At 34.4% G+C, this 26,350-nt stretch overlaps 1 protein-coding gene across 4 annotated transcripts in view; it reads left to right on the plus strand.

The window, feature by feature from the left end:
* Nucleotides 1-26,350, plus strand: part of GPHN (gephyrin) — a 562,178-nt gene that overhangs the window by 382,173 nt on the left and 153,655 nt on the right. For all 4 annotated transcript variants that reach the window (XM_063088486.1, XM_063088482.1, XM_063088484.1 and 1 more), the window contains one exon: nt 13,677-13,719. In XM_063088486.1, coding sequence (XP_062944556.1) covers nt 13,677-13,719 — 43 coding nt within the window. The remainder of the gene's footprint in view (nt 1-13,676; nt 13,720-26,350) is intronic.

A 26,350-nucleotide genomic window follows, 5' to 3' on the forward strand; every position in this document is an offset into this window, starting at 1 on the left:
AATAGAAATTCTTTATAATTAAACTTCACTAGTTTGGTCATTATTAGATCCCATGCAATATATTTTTCCATAAGTTTCGAAAATGTCTCAACACTTCCAAGTACAGATCCAACTCTCTGGAGAATACTAACAAGTATAGTAGCTATGCTATACTTAGTATATAGTACTCTAGTATGTATCAATAGCAATATGGTATTACAAGATCTTTTATGCAGAAATTTATTTATAGTTAAATTTCAATAAACAACAAAAAATTATATTCTCTCATCAGAAATGCATTCATTGATTTCTATGAAATATCATTTTTTCCAAAACACAATTTTTTGTCCCTCTTTGTTGGAACCCTACATTTGGACACCTGTGCCTCTTTTTATTACCAGTCTTTGACCCTTCTATCCAAATATGGCAGTCCTCTTTGATTTGGAAGAGGTTACGAATAATCTCAGGCTAGAAGAGATTGAGGAGAGTAGTTCCAGTACCTGGATTTGGTAGTTGGTTTCATAGTCATCATAGTCATCATCATTCTTACTCATCATTATTATCATAAGAATAATACATATTTATCCTTATGAAATGTCAGGTGTAGTGCCAAATGCTCCACCTGCATTCGTTTATTTAATTCTCACAATAATCCTGTGAAGTGGGAACTCAGTAAAGCACTTGTACACTACTAGTTGTGCCCTCAGCCTGGAAAGTTCTTCCCCTTGATCTCGAACTGCTTGTGTCAGGTCATCACTAAAACGATACTTATTCAGAGAAGTTTTTCTTGTCCATTCTATCTAAAATAGCTATATCCTATCATTAGTCACTTTTTATCCCATTACTGTTATAGCACTTATTGCTCTCTGAAACTATCTTATTTATGTTAGTTTAAGTGCTTATTATTAGAATGTAAGTTCCAGGGTAGCCAGGTCCTTGTCAATCTTATTCATGTTTTACCCACTGCACCTAGATCTAAGCTTGGCATTGGATAGGTACTCAAGAAGTATTTGTTCAATAAATGAATGGTATTATTATCCTGATTTTTGTAGATATGGAAACTAATTCTTTAAAAGTTAAATAATTTAGCCAAGATCTTACAGCTAGCATAACTTTCTACGTTTTATCTGCTTAAAGAAGGATTCATTACATGCATAAGTCTCTGGCTTTGGCAGATCAAATTAGCACATTTCTGGACCTACAGCTATAGGGCTTCTGTTGAGAAAAAATTTACCCACATCTAAAATAATCTGACCTATCTTGCTTACCCTGAGAATGAGTTATATGAATATGAACTATATGAGAGAGTAGAACCAGTATTTTGCAAGGTAATTAAAGTAGGCTGAAACAATTCAAACTACTTATAAACCTAAATTTAACAATGTTCTAAGAAAGAATGTTCCTTCTCCAGATTTTTTTTACACATGATTATTTAGCTCTTTTTTTTTTAAGGTATCTATAATGAAGCTTCATCCAGAAAATGTTTTGCCTGAATTACATAGTAATCCAAGGTCTATGTATTTGTCTTATAATATACCACATTGCATTTCTTTGATTTTAATGTTATTCTCTTTCACTTAGGACTTTTTCCTAATTGACTCTAACAAGATAAGGTTAATATTCAAACTGGGTTTTCATTGGACTTGCATGAAAAAGAAAACTACAAATATATATTGTGTATTAAGCCTTTGAAATTATATTTTAAGTCAAATTTTTAAAAGAATATGTTTTATATAAATTTATTTCATTTTTTGAATATAATAAACTATTCTTTTGATATTACAGACAAAAACTGCAGTTCATTTAAAGGGATTATAGTAGGTATTGAATACAAGATTAGAAACTGAAGGTATACAGTAGGGGACAAACTCTCAAACTAGAATTGAATTAACAGACATAAATTCTATTAATAGGTGCTCCCAGGCCATAAAGTTGTCAGATAAAATTGTGACAGAGTTTGAAATGGACAAAAAAGACTAATGGCTGTACTGTCTAGGGCACCCTTTGGGTTATCTCTCCTTTCACTTTTTGAGCTATTGTACAACACTAAATTGTGGTATACAAATAGTAATGCATATGGTCCTAATTCATAGAAATGCAAATTTTGTCCAGTTGGAGATGTAATTGAATTTTGCCCTATTATTGATCAGTTGATCTATCGGCAAATTCACTCCAACATTCCTGATGGCCCATATGTGTGTGTGTTTTTAATTCTCTTTTGAATCAATTGGAACATCTTACTGGTTCTCTCATTAATTAATGTTTTAGATAAAATCTTTGGCACATGTTTTTTTATATTTGTGTAAGAGTTATCTATTTTAGAAAAAAATTTAACTTTTAACAGTTATCCCTTCTCTGTAAACTAAAAGTTCCGTTTTAGAGCAATGGGTTTTCTGTCTTTCCATTTAATTTAGTCCAGACACCCAGACATGAGCCTTCAGAGAAAATGGAAAGGACATATATAATGTAAACAATAGTATAATAATATCAAACTACATTTGTTAGTTGTTTTTCTTGGTTTTATCATGGGAGGCTTGATTAGCAACGTAAGATACAACACTCAGAGCTGTGATACAAGGCTTCAGAAAGCTTCAGAAAGCTCTTGTCTCTGGTTCTCAAAAGAACTTCCTACACATTTTCTGAGTCATTCCTACTTTAATAATACAGTATAGATGTATTCTATCTTTATACATCTTCTCATGTACCTTATGAATATTAGTTAAGCACTTGGGGGGAAAAAGTCACAACTTTTTCAACCAGTACTGAAATATAGCAGCCTTTGAATTAGAAGGGAAAATAATGCAGCCACACTCTTACATGGTGTATTATACTCAACAGACACATTATTTGCGCTTTTTTAATGAATAAGTGATAATGACATGACATTTAAGAATGACAACCAAAAAGAATATTAAATTTATTTAGAAACTCAGTATTTCAAAAGTCATGGGGTTTTTTTGTTTTGTTTGTTTTTTAAAGAACACATCAGTGAGCTTCAAATAAATGATTCAGCCTGAAGGCTGAATGTTATGTTTTATTCTGTGGCCTATAATTTACACAATGCGTGTGTAGAGTAATTCATAAAACACGGACTGCACAATAGTGGAATATTTTATTACAATGAAGCATCATTATTTTTTACAGTCAAAAAGAAGCATGAACACCCTAATCATTAACCAACATTATATATGTAAGTGGAATTGTAAAATTATGTGCTTAGAGCAAATTTTAATAGGATTTAATAACTCAGTGTTTTCTGTTTTCTGAACTCTGAGATTGAAAAGATCTCGTAATGAATTCTACATTACTTTTATCTTGGATTTGTTAGCACTAATAAATCATCATACTGTCTTTAGGAAATTATAAAATGTTGGAAATTTTGAGAGGACTAAAAATTATCTAGTCTAAGACAAAATTTAAATGGTAATAAAGATAACTCTTATATATACTGTCTATGATTTATAGGGCTTAGCTTGCTTAATTCCTAAATGTTCAGAAGAAATAACTGAATAAGCCCCAAAGAATTTATAAGCTTTGTCAGGTCAGCAGAACTAGTCAGTGCACAGCCAGGCCTAGAATCTAGGTGGAGCCAGGTCTCAATCAGAAGGAATTGCTCTATCACGCTGCTACAGTGCAACAGAGACTGAAAATCTGCCAGAAATACTAATATTTTTAATGATTCAAGGAACTTACTACTGGAAGAAATTTTAATACTCTCAGCCAAAAAAAAAAAAAAACAACCATATTTAATACAAACCATTTTGACATTACTAAGGCATGAAACAAATCAACTGATGCTAGATATATACGAAGCTGGCATGATTTTTTTTTCACCATTTGAATCATTTTTATTTTTTTTATTTTAAATTTTTATTTATTATTAGCATATTCATTCTTACAAATCATGATATTTCTTCATGCACTTTGCCCAACCTATCACTTCCCAAACCCCCTCCCTCCCTCCCCTTCATCTCTAGTATCCTTAGATTTGTTCTCTCCTTCGACGTGACGTATTGTTGTGGTGTTTTCTTTCTTTTTTTCCTTTGTTCCTTCTTTCTTCCCTCCTTCCCTCCCTCCCTCCTTTCCTTCCTTCCTAGCAGCCAATTATGAGTGAGAACATGCAGTGTTTCTGTTTCTTTGTCTGGCTTATTTGACTAATCGTAATTTTCTCCAGACTCATCCATGTTGCTGCAAATGGCAAAATTTCATTCTTTTTTATGGCTGAGTTATATTCCATTATATACATATACCACATTTTCTTTATCCAGTCATCCGTCGAAAAAGTCATGTTTAATGAGAACAAATGTAACTTTCTTCCAGAAGTGCTAGAAAATGCATAATAATTACAAATACTCAAAAATGTAAGTTTTCATATTATTGACTGTATCTATCACTTAGATCATATTTTTTAAGTTAATCAGTATTTTTGAAAACTTTTTATTCACTTACCTAAATTAACTTTGCTTGATCTTACTTGTGAGAGAGCTGTCAAAATCACAAAAAAATTAGTCAACATTCTTTATTAAAGGTCCAAAGTATCATCCAAACAAAAGGATTATAGTAGAAACAACGACAAACATAGTAATAGCTAACACTCATATAATAATACATATTATTATACAATACAATAATAACAAACATAGTAATAATAGTTAACACTTCACTCTGGGCTAGATATCCTTCTAAGCAAACACTTTACATATATCATCTCATTTTCTTCACAACTATCCTGTGAGATAGACGTTATTATTATCTTCAGTTTAAACATAAGGAAACAAAGACCTGGAGAGATTATGACTTACAGAGTGTTACACAGTTAATAAAGATAGAGTTAAGATTCAGATTCATGCAGTTTGGCTTCAAAGTGCTACTCCCAAACTGCCTTATATTATGCCAGTTTCCCTTTACTTCTACATTCACATTCCTGTTCTCAGTGGTTCTCATTATTAAGAGAAATAGTCAAGAGCAAAAAGGCAGTGAAAATTCAAGGTCTGATTAGGAATGCAGTGGTTACCACTAGTAGGTTAGAAAATAGGGTCAACTACTAGAGTACAGATAATTAAATTTGGAAGTCAGAATGGCTAAAGCCAGTAATAATCTCTGCCTTCTAATCTTTAGAATGAAGATAAATTACTCTGTCTACTAATCAATTATTTATCTGAAGATTGGGGAATGGTATTATGAATAATCTGAAATCCCTACTAGTCAAAAACATTTTCTTTAGCTGTATAGTACATTATATAATTGGGTAGTATATTTTTCTTCAGACTTATGACCAACATTACAATTCTCAGAACAAACACCAAATCAAAAATGTTGTCAACACCAAGGGGAGACAAGCCTGGGATTTGCAAATTTTCTAGAGGTCAGGGAGAGTGACCCAACTTAGAATTAAAGCTTTATATAGGAAATAAATTAAGAATATTTGCCACTGAAGATCAAATTCCTATTTCCTTGAGTAATAGTGATAACCAGTTCCACTCTTTGGTGTGTTCTACATGTTATAGTATTCTCTTTAAGAATAAATAAAGAATTTACCAAGTTATCTATAAAGGAGCATAAATAAGCTTTGATTTTCAGTGGTAATTATAATTCACTTTGTCCGCTGTGTAACCTGCCATGGTTCCAGCTTTTTAAAAAAGAGGCCAATACTGAAAAGGAAGAATTCTTTACATTAGCTGAAGACCAATTAGCTGAAGCTCGGTGGAATTAAGGTGATAAAAATTTATATAACAGTGGTAAAACATTTAAGAATGGTCCCCTGGGAAATATTATAAAATTGTTTTTCTTATAAATATTGTCTATGTGCCTGCAAAGGTAATAGTTAGCATTGTTGCTCTCTGACCAAGAAATGAAGGAATTAGAATAATTAGTTATGGGGACATTCACACATGTGTGTGTCAGTGTGTGTGTGACTCTGTAGAAGTTCATCTTTGATTAGAGGGTTTTAAATGTGATGACTTTTAGATGATTATTCCATTTAACCCATGGGAAAAGAAGTGAAGCAGAATTTTTTAAATTCTGAGGTTTTTTAACTTTTTAAAGTAACCATGTTCCTTTTCTGTTTTTTGCTTTTGATATATTAAATAGCCAGTTAGTTAATTTGGTGACAATTTTATATAATTTTCTAGAAATAAAAAAGGAGGGCACGTTTTGTATATGATTTGATAAAGGACAACAAACAGAGATGGGAAAGATTTCTTAGACCTAAAAAAATCCTACAGCTAAAAGGAAGCTAGGAAATTATCTGGTTCAGAGGTTTTTAACCTTTTTCTGCCATGAACCCATTTGGTGCTCTGTCAAAGCCTACAGGCTTCTTTTTCAGAAAAATATTTTTAAATGTGTGAAATAAAATACATAGGATTACAAAGAAAGCCAATTAAGTTGGAATTGATATTGAAATATTGTTTAAAAACAAATTGTGGTATAATAATACATTCCTCTTTTAAATGCATTAAATAAATTCTAGGAGCAGGTCTAATAACTACTGTAATTTGTAATCACGGTAAACACCAGTAACATTTTAAGATATCCATGACAGTTTAAAATAAGAGGTTCTGTTAATATTACTGTGGTTTGCTGCATAAGCTCATAATGAAAGAAAATAATAAATATTAATTAAGTTACTGAATATAAAGATTGCTATTTTATTTCTCTATCCCAGTTAATGGAGCTCTAACTTTTATCCACAGATTCTCTCAAGGGCCCATCAACCTCAGTAAAACCCCCTGGAAACATCCTCATTTTGCAGATAAGGAAACCAAGACCCATAGGAGATAATGACTAAAGTCATGCAACACAGAATTAGATTAATCCTGGCAGAGCTAATCAAAGACCTTTACTCAGCCTTTTTCTGAAGCTTTAGTCTAGAAATTGGCGATAGTAGTTCGTTATTTGTCACTGATTCATGGTATGACCTGGAGCAAATTTTTTATTCACATTGTGCCTCAGATTCAACCTATGTAAAATATAAGTGACTTAAAAACTGCATAAGGATAATAGTAATGACTTAGATTTGTATTGTTCTTTTCGTTTATAATAGTTTTCACTTTTACATACATTGTTCTACTTAATATTCCCCATATTTTGATAAGGAAATTAAAGCTTCAGATGTTAAATGTCGTGTCTAAGGTCACACAGTTAGGAAGAAGAAAAACCAATATTGGAAACCATACCACTGGACTCCAAAGGACATTCCCATTATCATGCTGTCTTTCATGTCACAAATAAGCAAAAATTCTTTGAGTTCTTCAGTTGAAAATGTGTTGTGATATCATAAATCTATTTAAACACAAATGAGTTATTATAGGCTCAAATGAGCCAAGTACTTGTATCCTAATTTATTCCAATAAAGTGATAAATTATTGGAACCATGGAAGAAAGCTTTTTTAGACCAAATTTTCCATTTTTGCAAAAGAAGTGAAAAGAGAAAGAAATAGAGTTTAATAGTTTAAGATTGTAGAGTTGTTGGCTTAAGGTTACTTAAATCAAACTTTTCTTTCCTTCTGTTTCTGGGTAGGCTAAAGAGGCAAGTAATCTGAGTAAATGCTAATGGGCCCTTATTCTCTATTCCCTTAAGCTTTATTTGTATGAGTTAATGGTACTCAAAGATATTTGTTCTTTCTGAGACATTACTCTTAAGTAAGTTTAATAAGGAGGAGTAAAGTCAAAAAGGGCCGTGATGCATTGAAAATCTTTATCATGTCTGTCATTCTAGTGACCTGATTGTATGAGATATAAAACATCCTGCTCTCTTAGAAAATAAGCAATCTTAACCTGACACAAAACCCTGGTATTATAAAACATTTATTGGACTCCAGATATCACTATTTGGTTAACCTTAAGTAATATAGTAATGTGTTTTCTAAGTTCTCGAGATATTCTGTAGGGTAACCAGATATCTCTTAGCTATAATCCACATACTTTTCATATTATATCTCTTAATACTATCAGGCCCAAATAAGTAAAAATCCTTTGTAACATGATAAAACAGTTTTGTATAGTAGAGGAATAGCTATCTATGATCATATTTATACTTTCAGAAAAGAATTGTAGTCTACTGAGATTGAAAAAATAGTAATTACTGCAAAATAAACAAACATTTAGATTTAGCAAGTGCTTCTGTTCTGTACAAAAGCACTATATTTGACATAGTGGGAAATATAAAGAGAATTAAAGTCATGATCCTTTCCGTCTAAGAACCTTCAGTCTATTTGGGGACACATATCAATAATTGGAATATGAGTAACTATGATAAGTTCTTCAATAGGGGTTTGAATAAGATGCTTTTGGAATTTAGAAAAACCTCAACCTAGATTGTGGTGATAGTTGCACAGCCATGTATTAAAAGCCATCAAATGGTATGCTTAAAATGAATGAGTTTTATGGTAGGTAAATTATATCTCAATAATGTTAAAAGAGTTTAGAGAAAGAAGAAATTTCTGATTGAGGAACTTGGGAAATATTGTTTGCAGCTCATGCAATCTAAACTGGTTCTTAAAGGACAAGTAGTACCTGGATCAGAAAATAAGCAACAGGATATTCCAGAAAGAGGAGATAGCTTGTCTAAGGTCTCAAAGCTCAAGAGTGCAGTGCATTTTCTGGAGGAACTAGTTCAGACTTTGCTTCATGCCTTAGAGTACCTGGCTTGCATTTCTACCAGTACACATGACCATACGGCTATGACATTTATGAAAAGTTCTGGCTAATCCCTACTGGAAAATGTAACTGTGTATTTGTTTTTGACCCCTTGTTTTGGGTGAAAAACAAGAGCTTGCCTTCATTTTGAACTAAGGAGGAAGTTATAATGAGGAGTAATCACAGAGTTATTTCACAACTCTGTGTGGCTCCTCTGATCATAAAAACTACTGACATTTGTTTTCATCTTTAAAGCTTAAAACCACTGATACATGCATTGTCTCCTTTGAGCCCCATGACAATCTTTATTTTTCCCATGAGGAAACTGAGATTATGGAAGGACCCAGAGCCTAAAATATTAAAATTATGCTAAAGGGAAGGTCAAGCTATTCTGGCCTGCTAAGAATAAAATGAGGGAGAGAAAATAGTAATATAAATACATGGTCTTTGAACAGTTACAAATCTGCTAACTAAATTGGTATGCCACACATGAATCAAAATTAATCTTATACAAAAAGAACAAAATAGATAAAGTTAACTACCATCATTAATAATAGGAAATAAAGTTGAAATTTTTTCCAATGAGTTGATATGACCCTGCTATTGTCAGGAACAGTCCCTGTTAAGTAAGTTTTATTGATAGTGAAGAAAATTATATAGGAAACTTAGTTTCTAAATAGGTAGCCTTTTTATTGTTCGTTTTTAATAATGTAAAAAGATTAAAGTTTAAGTTTCATCTTTCCAAACCATAGAACTTCTCAGATTACATAAGTAAGCAGATAGACAAAAGCTTAATTTATAATTTAAAATGTTATTACTGGCCAGTAAAGTCATACTAAAAATACAAAGATAAGGTCATCAAAAAAGATGACTTTCTTTGTTCTTTATTTTGAGCCCATCTGACCCGCTGCTCAGAATTTTTCAATATGAGCCATACTGTATAATATTTACAAGAAAAAGAATACAAATTAGCCTGGTGAACAGCAAAATAGAGGCTGTGAAACCTGATTTTTGTTAACCTGCAATCAAATGTAATCTCCATTTTAATATTTATACATCCTTATATCAAGAACCTATCCTTAACATGGGTTTTATTTTATTTGTTTCTCTCTTCCCTCACTTCTGTGAAATGCAGAAGGGAAAGGATATTTGTTATTCACACATCTGTACCCCACTAACTGGTGTTACACATCTGGCTTCCACTGGAGAGCCCCTGACATCGCAGGGAACGGTGATCAAAATTCCACACAGTAGCTTCAAGCTGGGGGCTCATAGCTACTGCAGCATTGAAAGTGGATCTTTTCCTGGCTTCTTTAAATTAAGCATGGTGATGGGATGGTTTAAGGGAAGAACACCTCAAATCACATGACCACCACTGTGCTTCCGTGTGTCCTGCTTTCTTCATAACAGCTTGGCACTGCATTATTTCCCTGTATCTTAGGAGGCTTGTGTGTGAACCAATAGGGTGGAAGGTGGGGAGGTAAATGGATGGTTATACATTATGCATGCATCTTTCACTGTTAGAGTGATGTGCCTTCCCTTATTTTTCACAAATTATGGTCACAGATTATATCCTCTGTGTCCTGAGAGACTGGGCCGTCTCTTTCTTTTTGGTGTGAGAGTCATGTGTTTTGGTGTGTTTTGATGTTTACACCCTCAGTTTTTCTTCATATCGCATTAAACATAAGTTGAAATGTTCTCCCATAAGACTTAGCTTTTCATATTGGGCTGAAAAAGTCTTCATTTCTGTGTAGCAGTCCATGTTATTATAACCTATGGCTTTCAATTGTACTTCCCATAATGAAGATGACTTTAAACACTGTGCTATTCTTGTTATGACCTAAGCATAAGGTAAGTGATTTCTTTAACTGTATCTAAAGATTGTGGTTGTTTGTTAGAATTTTCTCAGCTTTTTTAAGGCATTTTCACTTTTGTTCGTTACCATTTATTATGTGTTCTCCCTCCTTTTGTTTTCTGTTTCATATCATAAGATTTCTTAATGTACAGTGTGATCTTTAGCAAAAGTTATATTACACATGTAAACACATGTTGAAGTGAATTATTTGATGGCTCAAAGCAATCTTGTACATAAATACTGTTTCTACATGTTATTTTAGTTTTAATTCCAACTGAAAGGGGATTTGTCAGTGTCATAAAGTCAGATGTTAACTGTAGTAAAATAACATGATTGAATAGAATAAAGTAGTAGGTAATCTGATACCATGCCCTTCATTTTTAATCTCTGACAAATTTGATGTTAGGTCAAAATCTCAGATTTATTTTGTTTTTCAGACTTTCCTTTTTTTCCCATTGAATAAAGCCAGGGTAAGATAAGAAAAAGACAACAAACCAGAAAACTTGAGACAGATATGTGTTATCTTCTTTTTAGTCCATATGTGTGAGAACAAGAGTAATAGTTGTTTCTCATTTTTATCTTTTCAAGTAAATTCCATTACGTTATGAGTTAGGTAAAATCTTCACATTGAGATTTTATAAAATAAAGTAAAATATTATAAAGATGACTAGTTTCATAGTGCAAGAGGTATGGTCATTTGCTACATTCATAAATAGTAAGCAAAGTTTTTAAAAACTTATTTTTCTCAGTGGGGTGTGTGTGTGTGTATTCAAAATTATTAAAGAAATTCTTATAATCATTGATTTTAAAAGTGATTATCCCCCCCAAATCTGGTTCAAATAGCCAATGTAACATAAATGGGAAAATATCAGTTATATTTCTGTTGGCACTTTGTGAACCTTGATAATTAAATGCTCAGATTCAGGGAATTGAATTGTTTTCATTATCCAAATTTCTCCTCCAAAGCTATTTGAAATACATAACTCTAAATTGAGATGCCACAAAGCACCACTTGGGTTTCTTTATTAAGTTCATTATGAATGATTTTTTTGTTAATTTTTTAAGCCACCTAGGGTGTCTTGTTGATGTTATGATTTGATTTGGTTTCTTTGGTAAAGCAAACTAGTTCTTCACCATTTCTATTATATACATTATGTAATGTATATAATAGATATATAAATCTGTTGGAACATTTTATGAGATAATTTGAACTACTTACTCATCTGAACTGCTCTGTTCATTGTAAATCTCTTGTTTCTATCTATACACTAGCTCCACTCTAGATTGGAAGGGCTTAAAGATGAACTCTGGAGGAATAGAGGCTACGACTTAAGAGTAATTATTACTGTTCAAAGGAGCTACTTTCCATTCGCAAACGTTGCTTTGCGCTATGGTTTTGAGCTCCTTCTGTTTCTACATCTTGTTGAAGACTTTCTTGACTTCCATTTGACTTCTTTGAACTCTGTTTTTGTCTTTCAACATTTTCCCCTTTCTTTTCCTTCTATTTCCCAGATTTTTCTCTCACTCTTTTAGCTTTCTCTTGTGTTTTTTGAATCACCTTTTAAAATGTACTTTCTCTCTTTATTAATTTGTCTATTAGTGTGTCTTTCTTTTCTCCTTTAAAGCTGTGGTGGTATAGTTACACATATTTTCATTCCATAGTATGCCAACTTGCTCATTTATTTTGCAGCAAGTTCATTAGTTATTCTTACCTTCTTGGTATGAATTTTCAATTAGAAATAGCAGAACATTCTCCATATACAAATTACTCCCTTCTATAAGCCCATACTTTCTTTTCTATTGTCTAGATTTACTCCCTCAAACTTCTTCTCTTTTCCTTTTCTTTTTCTCACTCTTGTGTCTTCTTCCCTTTGTTGTTTTCTTTAAGCAGTCATTAATTTCTTTCCCATTTGGTCCAGAATTGTTCTTAGGTAAGACTTCTGAGTAAAAGAATGTAAGAATATTATTTTCCAAATGAGCTTCTTCATTCTAGTATATTTAAAATTAGGTTAAACAGTCTGGGCCAAAAGAGAATAATTTTAACACCTGGATTTATTTTTCTTTTCCCCCCCTTTGGGTGTGTGTGTGTGTGTGTGTGTGTGTGTGTGTGTGTGTGTGTGTGTGTGTGTGTGTGTGTGTGTGTGTGTGTGTGTGTGTGTGTGTGTGTGTGTGTGTGTGTGTGTGTGTGTGTGTGTGTGTGTGTGTGTGTGTGTGTGTGTGTGTGTGTGTGTGTGTGTGTGTGTGTGTGTGTGACTATTTTTGTTGTTGTTGTTTCTTTAAACATTAACAGTTGTTTTTTTCAGGGAAGGATAACCATAACCCACCCTAAGTTGCAACATTCCTTTCATAAATTGTTTCATTACAATAGTAGATTGTGTTTAGCTATAGAAATTAATTTGTTGTGTATATTTCCATTTGGGGCAAGCTGCTGCGGAGTGGGAAGAAGAGGTGTGTAGCTTAAATACATTTTCCTCTGAAATTAGTAACAGTGTTATTGCCATTCAACATGGCCCTTGAATATAACAGTTTTGCAACATTTAAAAGAATGTTCCACTTTGACCTAAATATTTGACTCAAACCATAAAGGTTTATAATTGATAAGTTATATCTATACACCTAAGAACTGATAAATAAATGAGTTCAATTATATTGTTTCCAACCAAAGCATCTTTCATAACCAATATTATAATTACAATAAATTATTATCAGAAGTTTTTAGAATCAAAGGTAAAAGTTGTATGTGAGGATTTCTCTCTTTGTAACTTATATATACCAAAAATGACTATGATAGAATATTTGATTACGACTTTATTACTTGAATTTCATTACTATCCTAGTCAAAAGATATGCTAAATACCTTAAAATTAAGAGTCTATATTCACAACTGAATATGCGATAACTTTAATTTTTTTCATATGTTGATTTCAAATACCCATGAATAAAAAATTGCCTTTGGTTTTATCTCTGTTCAATTTACAGTATTGCACCCCCAATTTTTCTCTGGAAATCAGTTCTTTTTTCAAAGTAAAGAAAAGATAAATAAAAAATACACGGAACAAATGTAACAAATTTTTACTAACATGTTATGGCATCTGAAATATATAAAGCCTTTACTCCTAGACCTCAGGAGCTTGCCCATTGAATATGCATATCTGGCTATGCATGTTGTAAGCCCTACATTACTGAGTTTATGCTCTCTCTGCAGGTCCAGTCCAGGTGCAGCAGCAAGGAGAACATTCTCAGAGCCAGTAAGTATTTCATCATTTTGGGTGGGCTCCTGAACTAGAGTTTGTAGTTCAACAGAAAGTGGAGCTAAAAATGACATTTTGATAAAAGAATGAAGAAGAGCAATGGGGCAAATTTATATCAACACTATTAATATTAGGGCCTTAACCTGCTAAAAATATTAGTTGGTATCAATATATTGATGAATATTTCCTTAATCCAATTGTTTTTGCAAGCTGACAGCAGAACTTTGGTATACTCCTAGTAGGGTAGGAATGAGCTCCTCTGTGACTCTAGATGAGACTCTCTTTAATTGCCACACTGTCAAAAAATTATTTGAAAACAAACTAACTGAAAATAATAATAATGTAAATCCATTAAAGGAGGCTAACTTTTTTTTAAAAGACTATGTGACTCCTGGGAGGGCATATCATAATAATTTGGTGAGTATGAATTCCTGAAAGATCTTATGTAGCTACAGGCAGCATGTTTTAGAACATAGCACCCTGAACCAAGAATGAAGAATCCTTAATTTTATTTTTTGATTTGATCACTAATAGCATTAACTTGGAAATCATTTAACTTCGTGTGTTATTTATTTTCTTATCTGCTGAAAAGGAACTGTACATAGCTTTTCCTCACCTGTACCCTTGAAATGATATCACATTGAAAGTTGCACCTTAAAAATAACGGGATACTAAAAGAAAACAGCTGTATAAATGATAATTATTTTATTATTATACTCCATCACTTAATACCTTAATGACATTATTCCTTCTTCTTCCTGATCTTTATAAAGAGAGGAAGTATAAGTGAACCATACTGAAATGGGTCTACTGGATACCCATACCAGAGGAAATGTTTCTGAAGTTTTAGTAAATGGGATGATTTATATTTTCAGGAGAATGTCAGTATTATTTAACAATCAAAGAGTAATTACACACACACACACACAAAAAAAAAAAAAAAACCGGGGAGGGGGGGAAGAAGACATAACAACCACAATTACTTGAAGTTGATACAACAAGCAAACAAAGGACATTGTTGTGGGGGAGGGAGGAGGGAAGGAGGTAATGGTGATGGGCAACAATAATCAGCCACAATGTATATCGACATAATAAAATTTTTTTTAAAAATTTAAAAAAATAAAAACAAAGAGTAATTGAAGAACTTCAAACAGGTAAAAATCCATGCTTTATTTTCTTTAGTGGAAACTTTTCCCATTTCTGAGTTGTAAATCTGTTATCTTAGCTGTAAAAAAAGAGCACACTGAAATTGTTTTCCCAAGACCTTTAGATTAGAATTATATAAAAAGTAAATGCAAACAGGCATGTTTAACATGTATACTTTCATGAGTTTCCACAACATTTGACAGACATGTGAATCTGAGTCAGGCTGTTCAGTAATAAGAGTTGTAAAATCCTATAAACCCTCACTACGATCTGAGGTTGAGATACTTAAGGGTTGAAGAAGTGATGATCGAATGTTCACTAAAATAAAACAGTAAAGATAAATGAACCTAAATAATTACATTTTATGATCATTACTGTATAATTTCCATATTGTTGATCCTGAAATGATGATGAGTCACTGATAGTGATTATGGTGATTAGGAATAAAAATAATTTCTTATTGAGAACAGATTCCTCTGAACCTCCTTTCATGTCTACTATGGATCTTTGTGTTGTTAGGACTGTCTTTCATTTCAGTTATGCTCTTACTGGCTTGTTGGCTGTTAATCACTTTGGACGGATATCATGAATGGCCCAGGTTTTTCGGATCATGTTTTCTTAGGATGAAATAGTCATGTAGATGGCCATTATAACCATTTAGATCTCTACAGAAAGCCCATCCAACATCATAGCTTCATAATTTGTGACTTTTAAAAGTTTATGGTCTTTCCTCTCAATATCACTTTCATAACTCATACTCATGCCCGTGGACATATCCAGGACCCTTTCAGAGGTGAGCTATTCTACCTCTGAATTTCTACTTTCATACCCCATTGCTTATTTAGACTATTTTTATATCCCTTTTTTTTTCCTTTGCCATGAATTACATGCTACAGAACTTATTACCCATTCTTTCAGTGCTATATTCTGCCTCTATTCTTTTTAATCCCCCACCCCCCACAAGCTATTCGTTTACTTGTTTTTCCTAGAAAAACTCCGACTTATCCTTCAAAACTCAGTACAAGTATGATTCCTTGGGACATCTCTGAATTTCCCCCAATCAAGGTGGCTAATCTTCTTGTATACTACTTATTCCTTCCACTTTGATTATTTTTCTCTTATTTAGTGAATTCACTATCCTCAAGGAAAACATTTCCAAAATGTAACCAACATAAAGAAAACTTTAAAACCTTCTTTTTTAACATGTATAAACATGTGTCAACAAAGAGCAGTGGATCCTAGAGAAATAAGATTAAAACTTAGTAGAGCTTATCTAGAATTGTCCAAAGAAGAGGTAACTTTGCTAACTTTGTTAAAGGAAGAGATAACTTTCCTTTGGCTCCTTAAAAATGTTATCAAAACAACCCATTGATAACAAAGCTGAGTTTATTCTTCTACAGTGTAGGAGAATGCCACTTCAACAAAATCTTAGTCTCAGAGTCAGTCTCAGAAAGGAAAGAGCAAAGTCAGGATATTTATGAGATTTTGCAGTTTGGCCTGCAGCAGATCTTTTAATGTGGGGCTTGATTAGAATTTGATAAAGATTGTAATATAATCATTTAGGATTGATGGACATAGCAAGGCAAGGGTTTCTCGGAGTCTTTGCGTGTAAATTGTCTTTTGATACTTCCTATTTAAGAGTTGATGGCTCTTTCCAGAAGTTTCTGAATGAGCAATGAAGTTATTTACAACTTTTATCTTCAAGGGAAGAGTTTTCTAACAGTAAAGTTGTATTGATAAAGATAGTGGAATAGTTATGCTAATGAAGGTGGTAAGCTACAAAATTATAGATTGTTTCAGGTATCCATGTTCCCCTTGTGGTCATTCTTCAGCCTAAGCCAAAAGATAGGTATGACATCTGGAGGAGTAATCAATCCAGACCTTCACCCCTAGCTGAGATATCACACAATAGTATATCAGTTATCTAGGGGAAAATGTCAAAGTGTCAGGTTTTCCCCTTTTCTAGTTGTTGTTGGATGATCAATTATTGAATCATTTGATGAGATCAGCTGTACAGCAGCATTTAAGACTGTGAAGATCACACATCTGAGCCATGTTACACATGTGAGAAAGATTATTATCAAAGTTTATAATCCTTTTCTTAGGCAAGAGTATCCAAATTTAGCCAAGAGAATAGATCCCATCTCTAATCTGGGCACCCTATAAAAGAAGATATAGGATTACTAACCAAAATACTTAATTTTACATATAGTTTCTTTGTTTCTTGGATCTTTTTAGTAATATCAAAGATCCCAGAGACATCTACAGGGATGTAAGAACAACATTATTACCCCGAAGCAGCATATATTATTCCTTGAAAGATTAATATTATATCTATAGCAGCTGAAACACTGCCTTTCTTTTTTTTTTTTTTTTTTTTTTTTTAATTTTATTTTGTCGATATACATTGTGGCTGATTATTGCTCCCCATCACCAAAACCTCCCTCCCTTCTCCCTCCCCCCACCCCCCCAACAATGTCCTTTCTGTTTGCTTGTCGTATCAACTTCAAGTAATTGTGGTTGTTATATCTTCTCCCCCCCCCCCCCCCCCCCGGTTTTTTTTTTGTGTGTGTGTGTGTGTGTGTGTGTGTGTGTGTGTGTGTGTGAATTTATATATTAATTTTTAGCTCCCACCAAGAAACACTGCCTTTCTAATCTCATGAAACTTTCAGGTGAGGAATTCTTTAGCTTTGGTGTCGTTGTCTAACTGAATCTTAGCATGTAGAATTTCTAGATCTCTTTTAAAACACAAAGTAAAGAAACATAAGGAGAGAAAAAAGCAATCCAGAATTTCCCTTGAGTGGTCAGGATTTTGATTCGTAAATCAAGGCCCACTTTTGCTCCTTTTATAAAAAAAGAAAATAATAAAAGGAAAGTTATCTAAGGATTTCTTCTCTTAGAAGAGAAACTAATAGGCTAAAATGGACTCCAGATGATGTCCAGGGATCTCCGAAAGACACGAGCATCAATTTACCAAGATAACAAATTCCTGTCCAGTTTGTAGGTAGTAGCCAGCAGACTTTTGTACCACAAATCCAATATCAGTCACTGGGAGCCAACCAATGTTCTGTTTCAGGCCAAGATACCCTTATGAGTTTGTCAAATATTTTATAACATTTTGATGCTGCTCATCAAAATTTGTTACCAAACAAAAATATGCAGTATTGTGATCATTAAGTATATCTAAAACAAAAGAGAAGTAGTATGTTTTACTTGTAGGGTCTGTAAAAGTGAGATAGCCTCCAGATAATACACCATTGTTTCCTAGTTCTCTAATAAGTTCTATTTCTGTTAAAAGTTGGTTACAAAAACTAGTTCTCACATAAAGTTCCTGAATATTGTTTCAGTGGAGATAAGAACCTCCTCTCCCAGGGTTGACCTTATAGGGGTTTTGGATTTCTCTCTGACCTATTATGGAGTTGTCATCCGAAAAGTCACCTAGTAGTAGAGTCCAGTTACCCAGGAAACTAACTGATTCATTACAAGGAAGTGGAACCAAGGGAATCTGGGTGGCTATCAAAGAAAAACATGTACAAAAATATATACAAAATAATTTTGGTTGTATGCTTTAGCAAGATTGCAAATAAATAACAAGATATTAGCTATACCAATGAATGATTAAGTATTCAAAGAGGGTAATATAGATAACAGTTATAAGAAGTCTTAAATAAGGGGGAAGAGAGAAGAAAATAACAAAAATAAAGCACCGAAGAATGCAATTAGAGTGTGGCGATCAGTCTTTGTATTCTATGGATCTTAGGTGGAAGATCTCTCTCTCGTGTGGTCAGAGGTCTTGAGTGGAAGTTGTCGCTTTCAGAAGACTGTCTGCTTCTAGAGGATTTCTAAAAATCCTCAGCTTGAGGTCTTCCATAAATTCAAGAATGGATTATGCCTCTTTAATTGAGAAAAATGAATCCAAAGATCAAACCTTAGGAGTTGTACTGCTGTGCTAATTGCTAACAATACCTGATAAGGATCTTTCCAGTGGGGTTCCAGAGTTGTCTTTCTCTGATGTCTTCTCCAGCTGTCTTTCTCTGGATTTGAGGACATGCAAGGGTTGTTAAGGATATTGTTGAGCAAAGTCTCCTCATATCCATTGATGATAAGACTGGATGTAATGCATGAATTCCTTGCAATATTTGGCCATGTCTGCTTGCAATAGTGTACAATTTAGAATGTAGAATTTAGAATTTGAGATTCATCTAGGAACAGGGCTGGCCTGCCTGTTACTAATTCTTACAGGAAAGTTGATGAACCCCAGAAGGATTCAATGTCATTGGCATTAAATTCAATACCTTGGGCCGTAGTAGTTAAGAGTCTCTGAGAATTTTGCTAATTTGATTTTCAGAATTAACGTTTGTTCTCTCTTCATTTCCTGAAGACTGGTGGTGATCTAGACAGTGATGTTTCTCAGTAAGTGGCAGGACTTTGTAAAACTGTTTAATAATAAGCCAAGTAAAATGGGTACCTCTGTTACTACAGAGAAAGGTCAGAATTCCCCAGGTTAGGAATACAAAATCAAGTCATTTTTGCTGTTAGAGTCGTTCTCTGTCAAGGAAAGGCTTCATTAAGTTAATCCCCAAAAAAAGCAAACAATGATCAAAACATGTTCAAAACCCATTGTTGAGCTCATAGCAGGGCTGATGCACCATCAGGGACCAGCAGCTCTGTAGAGGCCCATCGGGTGGAGGCAGTGCCACTGCTTGATCCACTGTCAGGCAAGTGGTAGCCATAGCACCACTGCAGCAGGGCCCAGCAGTTCTGCAGAGGGCCACCAGGTCAGCAGTCGAGCCTGGAGCAAGCCTGCAAGGGTGCAGCCTGGCCCAGCAGCTCTGTAGAGGCCTGCCATGGAGAAGCAAAGCTGCTGCCTGAGTGCTTTCAGTCAGGGAGCAAGTGTACACTGGTACAGCAGGTCTAGCAGCTCTGGAGGGCTGCAGGCCGAAGTGGAGCTACTGTAGGACTGTCTATCAGGTTGGCATGGGCACATGTGGGCTCAGCAGGCCAGCAGCTTGTGCAGGGCAGATGCATGCAAATGAGGTAGACTTTGCTTATTGGTGGCTTTCCTGCTGAGCAGATCTACCTGTTCTCCTGGGGAGGTAGGGGCTGCTGAGTGGATTCAGTCACTGGGGTCATGGTCTTTCTGTCTGGCCTAGGCTCCAGGCAGTTGGGGTCATGGTCCTGCTGGCACCCATGTAAACATGATAGAATGAAGTTGGGACCTCTGGATAGAGGGAGTCAGTTTCTATTGGCCCCAAGGTAGGATGCACTCCAGTAGCAAGTTCAGTTTCAAGATGGTGCTCTTTCATAGCCACTTAGGTCAAAAGGCTGGGGTTGCTCTACCTGGGCTTCTACTGTGAGGTCATGCAACTGCAGAAACTCCCAGCTTCTGTGAGGATTGGGGGACTCCTGTGACAGGGATTGCTGGCGTTTGTGGCAGCAGTGGAAACAGATGGGGTTTTTCCAGCTTACTTTCTCTCCGCCCTGCCCCAAGCAGGGTGAGAGAGGCAGAGGCAGGATGTTTTGCTCTACTGTCTATGGTGCTATTCAGGTCTTACTTGTTCCACAAGTACTTCGTTACTCCCCTGGTGTTCTGCAACATATTTCTTCAGTCATTCTGGTCAAGATATAGTTGTTTATTTGTTGTTTTGGTTTCTTTGAGTGAGGGGCTGGGAGAGGCCAAGCACCAGACACCTCTAGTTGTCCATCTTGCTTTGTATTCTCTGGAGATTCTCATATGTGATTCTTATTTGAACAAGATATAAAATACGTAAAACAGAAGCTTCGAGTTTTTAGCTATATAAAAACCAAACTGACTTTCCCCTTTTAACGAATTAAGAGATTTTATTACTTCAGTTTCAAAAAAGTAGAATAATGATTCAGTTGAGTTGCTACTGAAGTAAGGGATTTCCCATGGCTCTATTTTGAAACTGACTTAGCATTGCCGTCCTTTTCAAGGAACTCTTTTATGCCAATTCTTTTTTGCCAGTTCTCGAAGACTAGAACGTTCATCCCTAGTTTCTAATGGGCTTTTAATTTTTAAATGATCTTATCTTAAAGACATGTTTACTTGAAGATATTACTATTTTATTGAAAACATTCATTATATAATAGAACAGGGTTTAATGAGACATAGATAAGATAAATATCATTCATTAAAAATTCTTACTAGAACTATTAAAAGAAAAATTTTAGATAAAGTAGTTTAACTGAAGCTCCTGACGTCCTTCAACACTTTGCTTTTTATACTTCATATGTAAAATTTCCGTAGTCTTATCCTAGTCAATTGAACTTTATGAGGTTTAGGTTCCCCCCCAAATGATCTTAACACTCCAAGCAAAGGTTTCAGGAATAGTAAGATTTTAAATTATAATATACTGAAAAACTTTTTATTTATGATTCCTCTTATCTTGTATCTCCTCTTTATTCATGTATTTTAATACCCATACATAAATGTCAGATATTCAGTTTTTGCCAGCACCATTTTAATGTGAATTTAAATATTCTTAAGGAACCTAGCACCCTACCATCCAGTTTAATGAATATTACCTGAAATGATAGACTCAGTCTATTAAAATCCCTTAGCATTTTAAATATTATAGGTCCTGAGCTTTCATTCTTATTTAAGGAAGCAATAATTTTCGGTTACATAAGATTTTTGATGTAACAAGCTTGTACCCTCTAAATTTGATGTACTGCCCAAATTCAGGCTTACATATAAGCAGAGCAAGTATTTACATTTTTAGTATATTTTGAGATACAATGAAAAATCTACAGGCTTCAAACACCTGCTCTCTCTGGCTCGTCTTGTAAAAGAACATGTTCTCTAGGGTTAAAACTACATACGTTCAAGTCTTTGTTTCTCTACTTACTAGCTGTGAGAACTTGGACAAGTGCTCAGTATCTCTGTGTCTCAATTCTGTCATCTTTATAATGAGGATAATAAGAGTACCTCATGGGTAGTTGAAAAGATTAAACAATGTAATGCTTGGTACAAAGTAATCACTCAATAAATATTAGCTGCTGATTTGTTATTATTACTACTAGTATTACTATTATTACCATTATTCTTTAGAGTGAAGGCATTATCTCAAAAAAATACCTGTTTTAATGAAAATCTATTAACTGGTTGGGGTAACCAATTAAGCTTTTGGAATCCATTAATCCTCCTAATATGGCAGTCACCTCTGATAGCAGAGTTTTAGGAAAATGGATGCATACAGGACTATTGTAAAGGTATAAGAGGAGGGAAAAGCCTGAAGAAAGGCAGGTCAATGTTGGGTACCTTTTTTAAAAAATTACTCCCTCTTTCTTGAAATAATTATTTTCCGTAATATTTTTTTTCTCCTTGTAAACTGTTTGCTTTTTCTCCAGCTTCTTAGAAGGCTCCTTTTTTTAATGGCCAAGTCATTAAATATCAGTGTTATGCAGAGTTCTCTCTTAGCTCTTACCTTCACACTCTGTATTGTGCTTGAGCAAGATTATCTACTCGCAAGGCTTTCAAGTAAACCAAATCTGTAACTCCAGCCCATATATTTTCCCTAAACTTCAGACTTTTATGTCTAATCATCTATTGTAGATCTCTTCTTGGATGTTCCACAAGTATCTCGTACTTAACATGACCAAAACTAAATTTATAATCTCAATCTTCTTCCCGTATCTCAAGGAATGACATCAGGACCACCTAGTTGTCCAAACCAAAAATCTTTATGATTTTTTTTAATGCCTCTTTATATAAACATTTTTAGTCTTCTAAAGTGCAAATCTAAACATATCATATTCCTTTAATGACTTTAAGTCTTTAATAGCTCCTTATTACTCTTGGATAAAGGCTTAGCTTTTCAAAATTGTTTACAATCTGGCTTCTGCTTACCTTTAGTTTTACATCTGCTAATTCCACCTTGAATTTGGTGCAGCAGCTAAATGAAGCTTTCAATTTGCAAATAGTTTCTTCTTTCCCAAAATGTTGATTTCCCATCTCTTCCAAAGCTTAGATAACTCCTACTTATCCCACATTTCCTCTGGGAAGCTTTCTGTCCCCTTCCAAATCTGAGCAAAGTTCCCCTCCTGTGTTCTTCTCTAGTGCCCTGTAGTTTCCTTATTATATTGTAAGCCTACTTGCTTTATAGTTCTTTTGTGTCTTCTCTGCTGTCTCTTCTACTTCACTCTGAACTTCTTGCAGTACCTCATCTATCTTCTTCACTGATACTGTTACCAGAATCTAACACAATGACTGTCTCAATAAATGGATTGAGTAGGTGAGTGAGTAAACAAATGAGAGGAAGACCTTGGGCAGGCAGAACAAGCAAGGGACAGCAAAATATCCTGAGCAAGAAACCAGAATGAGTGAGAGGAGGAAAACAATAAACATTAGCAAAAATACAAATCTACTTATTAAAATTACTATTTTTCTTAACTTCTTTTTCTCTTCAAATTATTTCATGTTTCCTCTTTGGCCCTTACTACTGCCATACAGGTTCAGGACCTATTACCACCTTTTGCCTTAAGTATATTATCAGACTTTCTGGTTCTAGTCATATGCCCTTCAATCAATCTAGATAGATAGGCCTTGTAGTTAATTTTCTTGCATCTTGCTGTTAAAAACAAAGTTTTCTCTTTTCTTCATGATCCCCAGGAAAGAAAATTTTGAAATAATCCTTGGAAAAGTATGCTAATTTCTTGTAGCTCCAATTTTTAGAAATTTTTTTCTAATTCTCTCCTGCTGCAGTCTAATCTCTTATCTTGATTGGCATTCACTGGATCAGGCAAGAGCTGCTTATCATCAGATGATCTTTCTTTACATAACTAAAGGTAATTAGCAATTTGTTTACATAAATATTTATTGAGGTACTGTTTATTTTATTTTTTTTTTATTATTATTATTTTATTTTTTTTTTTTTATTTATTTTTTTTTTTAATTTTATTTTGTCAATATACATTGTAGCTGATTAATGCTCCCCATCACCAAAACCTCCCTCCCTTCTCCCTCCCCCCCTCCCCCCCAACCATGTCCTTTCTGTTTGTTTGTTGTATCAACTTCAAATAATTGTGGTTGTTATATCTTCTTCCCCCCCCCCTGGTTTGTGTGTGTATGTGTGTATGTGTGTGTGTGAATTTATATATTAATTTTTAGCTCCCACCAATAAGTGAGAACATGTGGTATTTCTCTTTCTGTGCCTGACTTGTTTCACTTAATATAATTCTCTCGAGGTCCATCCATGTTGTTGCAAATGGCAGTATTTCATTCGTTTTTATAGCTGAGTAGTATTCCATTGTGTAGATGTACCACATTTTCCGTATCCACTCATCTGATGATGGGCATTTGGGCTGGTTCCAACTCTTGGCTATTGTAAAGAGTACTGCGATGAACATTGGGGAACAGGTATACCATCGACTTGATGATTTCCATTCCTCTGGGTATATTCCCAACACTGGGATGGCTGGGTCGTATGGTAGATCTATTTTCAATTGTTTAAGGAACCTCCATACCATTTTCCATAGAGGCTGCACCATTTTGCAGTCCCACCAACAATGTATGAGAGTTCCTTTTTCTCCGCAGCCTCGCCAGCATTTATCGTTCAGAGTCTTTTGGATTTTAGCCATCCTAACTGGGGTTAGATGGTATCTCAATGTGGTTTTGATTTGCATTTCCCGGATGCTGAGTGATGTTGAGCATTTTTTCATATGTCTGTTGGCCATTTGGATATCTTCCTTAGAGAAATGCCTACTTAGCTCTTTTGCCCATTTTTTAATTGGGTTGCTTGTTTTCTTCTTGTAAAGTTGTTTGAGTTCCTTATATATTCTGGATATTAATCCTTTGTCAGATGTATATTTTGCAAATATTTTCTCCCACTCTGTTGGTTGTCTTTTAACTCTTTTCATTGTTTCTTTTGCTGTGCAGAAGCTTTTTAGTTTGATATAATCCCATTTGTTTATTTTTCCTTTGGTTGCCCATGCTTTTGGGGTCGTATTCATGAAGTCTGAGCCCAGTCCCATTTCCTGAAGTGTTTCCCCTATGTTTTCTTTAAGAAGTTTTATTGTCTCAGGGTGTATATTTAAATCCTTAATCCATTTTGAGTTGATTTTAGTATACGGTGAGAGGTATGGATCTAGTTTCATTCTCCTGCATATCGATATCCAGTTATCCCAGCACCACTTGCTGAAGAGGCAGTCCCTTCCCCAGTGAATAGGCTTGGTGCCTTTGTCAAAGATCAGATGGCAGTAAGTGTGTGGGTTGATTTCTGGATTCTCTATTCTATTCCATTGGTCAGTGTGTCTGTTTTTATGCCAGTACCATACTGTTTTGGTTATTATAGCTTTGTAGTATAGCTTAAAGTCAGGTAGTGTTATGCCTCCAGCTTTATTTTTTTTGCTGAGCATTGCTTTGGCTATTCGTGGTCTTTTATTGTTCCATATAAATGTCTGAATAGTTTTTTCCATTTCTGAGAAAAATGTCTTTGGAATTTTGATGGGGATTGCATTGAATTTGTATATCACTTTGGGTAGTATGGACATTTTCACTATGTTGATTCTTCCAATCCAAGAGCATGGAATATCTTTCCATCTTCTTGTATCCTCTCTAATTTCTCTCAGCAGTGGTTTGTAGTTCTCATTATAGAGATTTTTCACCTCCTTGGTTAACTCAATTCCTAAGTATTTTATTTTTTTGGTGGCTATTGTAAATGGGCAGGCTTTCTTGATTTCTCCTTCTGCATGTTCACTATTGGAGAAAAGAAATGCTACTGATTTTTGTGTGTTGATTTTGTATCCTGCTACTGTGCTGAAATCATTTATCAATTCCAAGAGTTTTTTTGTAGAGGTTTTAGGCTGTTCGATATATAGGATCATGTCATCTGCAAACAGGGACAGTTTGACTTCATCTTTTCCAATCTGGATGCCCTTTATTTCCTTCTCTTCTCTGATTGCTCTGGCTAGTACTTCCAACACTATGTTGAATAGGAGTGGTGAGAGTGGGCATCCTTGTCTGGTGCCTGTTCTTAAAGGAAAAGCTTTCAGCTTTTCCCCATTCAGGATGATATTGGCAGTGGGTTTGTCATATATGGCTTTAATTATGTTGAGATACTTTCCCTCTATACCTAACTTATAGAGGGTCTTTGTCATGAATGAGTGCTGAACTTTATCAAATGCTTTTTCAGCATCTATAGAGATGATCATATGGTCCTTGTGTTTGAGTTTATTAATATGGTGTATCACATTTATTGATTTGCGTATGTTGAACCAACCTTGCATCCCTGGGATGAATCCCACTTGATCGTGATGAATAATTTTTCGTATGTGTTGCTGTATTCTGTTTGCTAGTATTTTAGTGAGGATTTTTGCATCTATATTCATCAAGGATATCGGCCTGTAGTTTTCTTTTTTGGTTATATCTTTACCTGGTTTTGGTATCAGGATGATGTTTGCTTCATAGAATGAGTTTGGGAGATTTGCGTCCGTTTCAATCTTTTGGAATAGTTTGTAAAGA

Source organism: Cynocephalus volans, chromosome 3, assembly GCF_027409185.1.
Source record: "Cynocephalus volans isolate mCynVol1 chromosome 3, mCynVol1.pri, whole genome shotgun sequence".
NCBI lineage: Eukaryota > Metazoa > Chordata > Mammalia > Dermoptera > Cynocephalidae > Cynocephalus > Cynocephalus volans.